The 8,097-nt window shown below is 37.2% G+C and overlaps 1 protein-coding gene across 1 annotated transcript; it reads right to left on the bottom strand.

The window, feature by feature from the left end:
- Positions 1-3,139: 3,139 nt before the first annotated feature.
- Positions 3,140-4,109, bottom strand: LOC109259973 (olfactory receptor 52N5-like). The gene is given in 2 exon segments (XM_019437968.2): positions 3,140-4,027; positions 4,029-4,109. Coding segments are annotated over 2 exon segments (969 nt in total).
- Positions 4,110-8,097: the final 3,988 nt, after the last annotated feature.

Raw genomic sequence — 8,097 nt, 5'->3', positions numbered from 1 at the left:
CTGGGAAAACATTTGACCAAACATTGATGAACTTATGACATATGACCTGTTTGCCTTTGACCCCAGATTGTCAAATTATTCTGAGGGTAAGAATATTTATGTGAGAATATTGCTTGATGGTTGGTCTTTTTCAATTTTTTAATTTAATTTTTAAAATTTACATCCAAATTAGTTAGCATATAGTGCAACAATGATTTCAGGAGTAGATTCCTTAATGCCCCTTACCCATTTAGCCCACCCCCTCCCACAACCCATCCAGTAATCCTCTGTATGTTCTCCATATTTATGAGTCTCTTACATTTTGTCCCCCTCCCTGTTTTTATGTTATTTTTGTTTCCCTTCCCTTATGTGCACCTGTTTTGTATCTGAAAGTCCTCGTATGAGTGAATTCATATGATACTTATCTTTCTCTGACAGACTAATTTCACTTAGCATAATACCCTCTAGTTCTATCCACGTAGTTGCAAATGGCAAGATTTCATTCTTTTTGATTGCTGAGTAATACTCCGTTGTATATATATACCACATCTTCTTTATCCATTCATCAATCAATGGACATTTGGGCTCTTTCCTACTTTGGCTATTGTTGATAGTGCTGCTATAAACATGGGCGTGCATGTGTCCCATCGAAACAGAACACCTGTACCCCATGGATAAATGCCTAGTAGTGCAATTGCTGGGTCATAGGGTAGTTCTATTTTTAGTTTTTTGAGGAACCTCCATACTGTTTTCCAGAGTGGCTGCACCAGCTTGCATTCCCAACAACAATGCAAAAGAGATCCTTGTTCTCTGCATCCTCACCAACCTTTTATCTGATATGTCATTTGCAAATATCTTCTCCCATTCTGTGGGTTGCCTTTTAGTTTTGCTGATTGTTTCCTTCACTGTGCAGAAGCTTTTTAATTTGATGAGCTCCCAGTAGTTCATTTTTGATTTTGTTTCCCTTGCCTCCGGAGACGTGTTAAGTTGCTGCAGCCAAGATCAAAGAGGTTTTTGCCTGCTTTCTCCTCGAGGGTTTTGATGGCTTCCTGTCTTACCTTTAGGTCTTTCATCCATTGTGAGTTTATTTTTGTGTATGGTGTAAGAAAGTGGTCCACGTTCATTCTTCTGCATGTCACTGTCCAGTTTTCCCAGCACCACTTGCTGAAGAGACTGTCTTTATTCCATTGGATATTCTTTCCTGCTTTGTCGAAGATTAGTGGGCCATACATTTGTGGGTCCATTTCTGGGTTCTCTATTCTATTCCGTTGATCTGAGTGTCTGTTTTTGTACCAGTACCATACTGTCTTGATGATTACACCTTTGTAGTATATCTTGATGTGGGATTGTGACACCTCTTGCTTTGGTTTTCTTTTTCAAGATTGCTTTGGCTATTCAGGGTCTTTTCTGGTTCCATACAAATTTTAGGATTATTTGTTCTAGCCCTGTGAAGAATGCTGGTGTTATTTTGATAGGGATTGCATTGAATATGTAGATTGCTTTGGGTAGTATCGACATTTTAACTATATTTGTTCTTCCTATCCTGGATCATGGAATCTTTTTCCATTTCTTTGTGTCTTCTTCAGTGTCTTTCATAAGCTTTCTATAGTTTTCAGTGTATAGATTTTTCCCCTCTTTGGTTAGATTTATTCCTAGGTATTTTATGGTTTTTGGTGCAACTGGAAATGGGATCGATTTCTTGATTTCTCTTTCTGTCATTTCATTTTTGGTGAATAGGAATGCAACAGGTTTCTGTGCATTGGTTTTATATCCTGAAACTTTACTGAATTCATGAATAAGTTCTAGCAGTTTTTTGGTGGGATCTTTTGGGTTTTCCATATAAAGTACCATGTCATCTGCGAAGAGTGCAAGTTTGACCTCCTCCTGGCTGATTTGGATGCCATTTATTTCTTTGCAATATCTGATTGCAGAGGCTAAGACTTCCAATACTATGTTGAATAGCAGTGGTGAGAGTGGACATCACTGTCTGGTTCCTGACCTTAGGGGGAAAGCTGTCAGTTTTTCCCCATTGAGGATACTATTAGCGTTGGGTCGTTCATACATGGCTTTTATGATCTCAAGGTATGATCCTTCTATCCCTACACTCTTGAGGTTATTATCAAGAAAGGATGCTGTGTTTTGTCAAATGCCTTCTCTGCATCTATTGAGAGGATCATATGGTTCTTGTCCTTTCTTTTATTGATGTGATGAATCACGTTAATTGTTTTGCGGATATTGAACCAGCCCTGCAACCCAGGTATAAATCCCACTTGGTCATGGTGAATAATTTTTTTAATGTATTGTTGGGTCTGGTTGGCTAATATCTTGTTGAGGATTTTTGCATCCATGTCCATCAGGGAAATTGGTCTATAGTTCTCCTTTTTAGTGGGGTCTCTGTCTGGTTTTGGAATCAAAGTAATGCTGGCTTCATAGAAAGAGTTTGGAAATTTTCCTTCCATTTCTATTTTTTGGAAAAGTTTCAAGAGAATAGGTGTTAACTCTTCCTTAAATGTTTGGTAGAATTCCCCTGGAATTCTGGACTCTGTTTTTTTGGGAGATTTTTGATTACTAATTCGATTTTCTTACTGGTTATGGGTCTATTCAAATTTTCTATTTCTTCCTGTTTCAGTTTTGGTAGTGTATATGTTTCTAGGAATTAGCATTATTTATTCTTGAGTAAATTGGTCTGCAAAGCTTTTTACAATATCATGCTTACTAAATGCCATTCTTTTAAAATCCATGATGGTCAGTTTTATCTGCATATTACCAGCCTAATTAATAAACTGAGTTTTAATTTCAAAGATGGCCCAGGCTGGAAAATGTCCTGAAAAGTCATTTTGTTTCTTATCCAAAGGAGGGTTACAAACATAGAAAAGACAATTAAGAACTCTCTCAAAAGTTTAAGAAAATATCTTACATGGATACGTTAGAGAAAATTTTTAATGAGCCCATATCAGTTACCTGATTAAAATTGGTGGAGAAAAAATAAGGGAAAGGTACTGGGCTATAAATCCAGAATTAGCTATATATTTACCTACTATCATTGCAGAAAAGATACTCTGGGATAGACCTGGAGAATATATGATACCACACATGAGTTAATGTATGATATCACACATGAGTCCCTTCTTTGTCGTTTTTCACTCATCTTCAACTAATTTCATTTGTCCTGAATACTTGGATCTTTCTCACCCTGAAAGAGTTTTATGACACTGTCTCTGATCTGTTTTATCTTTATCCCATAAACAATGGGGTTCAGTGTTGGGGGAAGAAGAAGAAGATAAAGATTAGCCACAATTAGGTGAAGAGAAGGGGGAATGGTGTGTACCCCAAAATGGAGCGTAAAGAAAGTGAAGAATGCTGGAACATAGGTGATGATTGTGGCAGATTTATGGACAGTGCAGGTGCTAAAGGCCTTCTGCCAAGCATCTGCTGGTGAAAGACTGACCACTGCCTGAAGGAACATAGTGTAAGACACAGATATACAGCAGATGTCAAACACTCCAATCAGGAGGGCAACTGTCAGACCATTGATGACATTGATCTTGATGCTGGCACAGGACAACTTCACCACTGACATGTGGCCACAATATGTATGGGAGATAATATTTCTTTGGCAGAAGGGCAAATGCTTGACCAAGAATAGGAAAGGAATAATCACCAACACACCCCTCAGGAAAGTGGCAAGCCCAGCTTTGGTAATAATAGGGTTAGTGAGTATGGTAGCATATCGCGATGGGTAGCAAATGGCCACATAGTGGTCCAGAGCCATGAGCATGAGCACACCAAACTCCACATCTGTGAACCCATGGACAAAGAACATTTGGACTAAGTAAGCATTGAAGTTAATATCCTTGAGATTGAACCAGAAGATGCAGAGTGCATTGGGTAGAGTAGTGGTTCAGGTAAAGAGGTCAATGACAGACAGCATGGCCAGAAAGAAATACATTGGGTGATGTAAGGACTCCTCCTGATGAATTAGGTATACAAGGCCAAGGTTTCCCAAAAGAGAGATGGTATACATTATACATAATGGGAGGGAGATCCATTACATGTACTCTTTCTAGACCAGGAATTCCATTAAGAATAAAAAATTGGGGGGCAACATATGAATTGTTGAAAACTGGCATAACTATTTCAATAGAGGAGCTCTATGTATCCAGAGGTGTCTATCTTGAGGAGAAGGAATTAAGAAATAGAAATTTAATTCAGAATGTTTTGAGAATGAAAATTAAATTTGGAACATAGTTACATTCATAACAGAACAAATATAAGTAATTGTAACTATGAAAATATACCATTTATTGAATAATACTATATTATGGTAATATTTTAAAAGTTTTATAAGCAATCTAAATGTAATTTTGAAGCCACAATTACCAAGCTGTGATTATTTTTTTGACATCAACTAGAAAAAAACCAAGGCACAGAGATATCAAAATGTAAATGACACAAAACTAGATTCAGGGATAGCAATGATATTCATGCAATCTCTTTACTATGCATCCAGGCTTGACAGAGTACATACCTTATGATAGCAAGTTATCATTATATGAAGGATGGACTGAAGTTTGCTCATTACATTAATCTTGTGTGGCAATACGTAATGGGAAGATTATGATTATATCAAAGAAGATCTTGTTCAAATTTAGCTCTTTCCATACCAGTCTTATAACTTACTGAGGTTTACTTTACTCTTGAAGCTCAGATGCTCATCTAGAATATAAGGCTAATGACACCTACCTCAAAGAGTTATGAAAAATCAGGTTTTTTTTGTTTGTTTTTTTTACTCTTAGGTTAGTATCCTGGTGAATTGGATATCTTAATTTGAAATACAAGTGTAGGTAGGACATGGCTATGAGAGATAAGGATAGTGGCCATGAAAGTCTAACTTAATTGTCCCATGAAAAAGAAAAATAAGAAACCTCCATTTCTCAAATACCCTGTAATTCCCAAAGTCAATGGAGTCACCTATTTCCTTTCCATGTCTCTGTTTTTACATAATTCTTGAGAAGCATTTTCTCTCTCTTAGAATATGTCTACTCTTATTACCTCAAATATAGCCAACATGAAGGTAATTTTTCCAGTAATTAATTTTATAAGAAAGCTATTTAACAATTGTTGAGTCCTCCTTCTAAATGCATGCTGGAAACTTCCACAAGCAGTTTGAATCACCATGTCCAAGACTAAGCTCATCACTTCAGTCTTTACCCCATGCCAAAATAGGTTCCATTTCTGAGTTTTGTCTTTTGGATAATGGTGTCATTATCTACCATATGATATACCAGCATCTTTGTGATCTTCTCAGGTATTCTTCCACTTCATCTTGGGTAAAATTCCTTTACAGCTCAAAATGCTTCAGTTCCTACTCTGTCCAGGCCACTTCAGCATGTCTACTATCTACCCGCTATTCTCAGACAAAACAAGCTTTCTATTTTTAAATCCAGAAATATTTACAATGTCAGCCTTTTCTATCACCAATCTTACTGTCTTTCAAAGACCACCTAGCTAGGGTGCATCGGTGGCTGCCTGTTAAGCATCTGGCTTTGACTCAGGTATTGATCTCATAGTTAGTGAGTTCAAGTCCTGCATTGAATGACCTCGAGCCTCACTTTGGGTGAGGCACACTTCTCCCCCTCTCTCTACCCATCGCTTACTTGTGCCCCATCTCTCTCAAATAAATAAATAAATAAATAAATACCATTAACTAAATCCACCTATTTCTTGGCTTTGCCACGAAATTTTTCAAATTTTTTCAAATGAATTTTTTCAAATTTGATTTTCAAATATTTTTCAAATCACATTTGTCCTAGAGCATAATTTTGAAGACAATTTAATGCTCTGCTTAATAATCTTCAATGTTTTCTCATCAAGTTGAGGGTAGGACTCAAATTTCGTGGCATGGCATTTAATAAAGTAAAATTTAGGTCTTATCCTCTCTTTCCATTTTATTTCTTTCCAATTCCTAACCACTCAAAGTGGTCCTGGTTTGGACAAGAAATTATATGGTCACTGTATCCTAGCATTTCATGCTTAAACTTTGATAGGCTACATGCCAATCCCCAAATCCTACAAATACTTCAAGTTTATGTTGACTTTGCTCAGTTTCTTTCCGTTATTCGAAAATCTCTCTCTGTCATGTACTTACCTTGAGAAGTCTTCTTTGAACATTGAATCCTTCTTCCCTCCCTTCCTTCCTTCTTTCCTTACATTATTTATTTTCTCTTTTTTCAAGTTTTTATTTAAATTCCAGTTATTTAACATACAGTATAATATTAGTTTCAGGTATAGAATTTAGTGATTCATCACTTACATACAACACTCCGTGCTCATCACAAGTGTTATCCTTAATACCCATCACCCATTTAAACCATCCTGCCACTCATCTTCCCTCTAGCAACTCTCAGTTTGTTCTCTATGGTTAAGAGTTTGTTTTATGCTTTGTCTTTTTTCCCCTTATATTCATCTGTTTCGATTCTTCCTTTAAAGAAGCCTGTGCATTCCGAAGATCAGGGTAAGCTAATTTCACTAAATTCCATGACTCAGGTACAGGATGTTTAATTTGCTTCCCAAAGCTACTGGTGATTAATTCAGAGTGAAATTCAAATTTTTCTAGCTCATACATCCTATCTGTTCCACTACAGACAAATCCTTTAAAAGGCTAGCAAGCAGTAGATCAGTGAGCTGTTTCCTCATTTACTTGTTTTGTATTTATTTGTTTGCTTGTTTCTCTGGAGGAATATGAGGCTTCATATTTTTAACTTGGGGCCTCTATAGTTCCTTCTTCTTATAATTTCTCCCTTCCTAGCACTCCAGCCATCTTCCATATAAAGAACAGGGTTGTGCAGGATGATTCATACTTTCAAAGGGGGAGGTAATTTGGTTATAAGTACCTTTCAGACTTACCTGGAGTTCCCCCACTTCCTTATTTTGCCTGTGGTTCTGGGGAATTAATGAGACAGAACATAGGAAAGGATTGAAAGTACAATAATCACAAAAGTATAGGAAGATAAATTCACCATTTTCATTCAGTCTTGCATTGAGCCTTTTCCTGTGCAAGAGATAAAGCAACACACTGTGTACTACCAAAAGCATACTATGTCACATATGTTGCACCAAACCACTGCACATCAATCACAATTTCTCTCCCCTTCTTGATGACAATAGGCTCAATTACCCGACCCAGTTGTCTAACCATCCAGGATCTGATGGGAAGTATAGTGATTGATGCCATCACTGCTACTTCTGTGTTTCCTCATCCCACGCTGGGCAGCCATTTGACCCAAAGTGTGTGCAGCACCCTTTGTTACCTCTGTCTGTTTAAAACAGAAAGTGGCCTCCTTTATATTACCACTTGATCTTAGCCCCCAGAAAAATCAGGATGAGTCAGGTATTGCTTAGGACATAGGAAGGCCAAGAAGCCTTGCTTTTTCACTTTCTTCTCCTTTCCATGCTATGCTTATCCAGAGGAGAAAGCCTATGACAACAGTTGTTGTTGTTTGTTTTAGGAATTTAGGGTCTGGAACACAGAATAAATCCTGTCAAGCATTTGAAGAACCCTCTGCATGATCTCCTGGAAAAGAATGTCAAGAAAAAGCTAGAACCAGAAAAGGGAGTTCTAGATTCTTTGAGAATACTTCAACATTTTATGTTATTATTTTGAAATATTTTTCCTGATGTCAAATTCAATTTTTTAATGTGTTTTATTTATTTTTTGAGAGAGAGGGTGGGGGGAAGGCAGAGAGATACGGGGACAAAGGATCCAAAGTGGGCTCCACACTGACAGCAGTGAGCCCAATGCAGAGCTTGAACTCACAAACTGTGAGATCATGACCTGAGTTGAAGTCAGATGCTCAACCAACTGAGCCACCCAAGTGCCCCTAAATTCAATCTTTTAGTGACACATAGTGTTGTCACTGTTTCAATGCTGAATATTTCAAGCTATGGACCCTAAGCTAATTTAAATAATTCCATTTGCTAAATTTTTAAAATTTCCATTAAACATCCACCATGTGTGCTCATGGGTTGGAAGAATAAATATTGTTAAAATGTCAATACTACCCAAAGGTATCTACACATTCAATGCAATCCCAATCAAAATTGTACCATCATTCTTCT

This window comes from Panthera pardus, unplaced genomic scaffold, assembly GCF_024362965.1.
Source record: "Panthera pardus isolate Hobbes unplaced genomic scaffold, ASM2436296v1 HiC_scaffold_12, whole genome shotgun sequence".
Lineage (NCBI taxonomy): Eukaryota > Metazoa > Chordata > Mammalia > Carnivora > Felidae > Panthera > Panthera pardus.
This window is presented reverse-complemented; position numbering and strand designations above follow the sequence as displayed.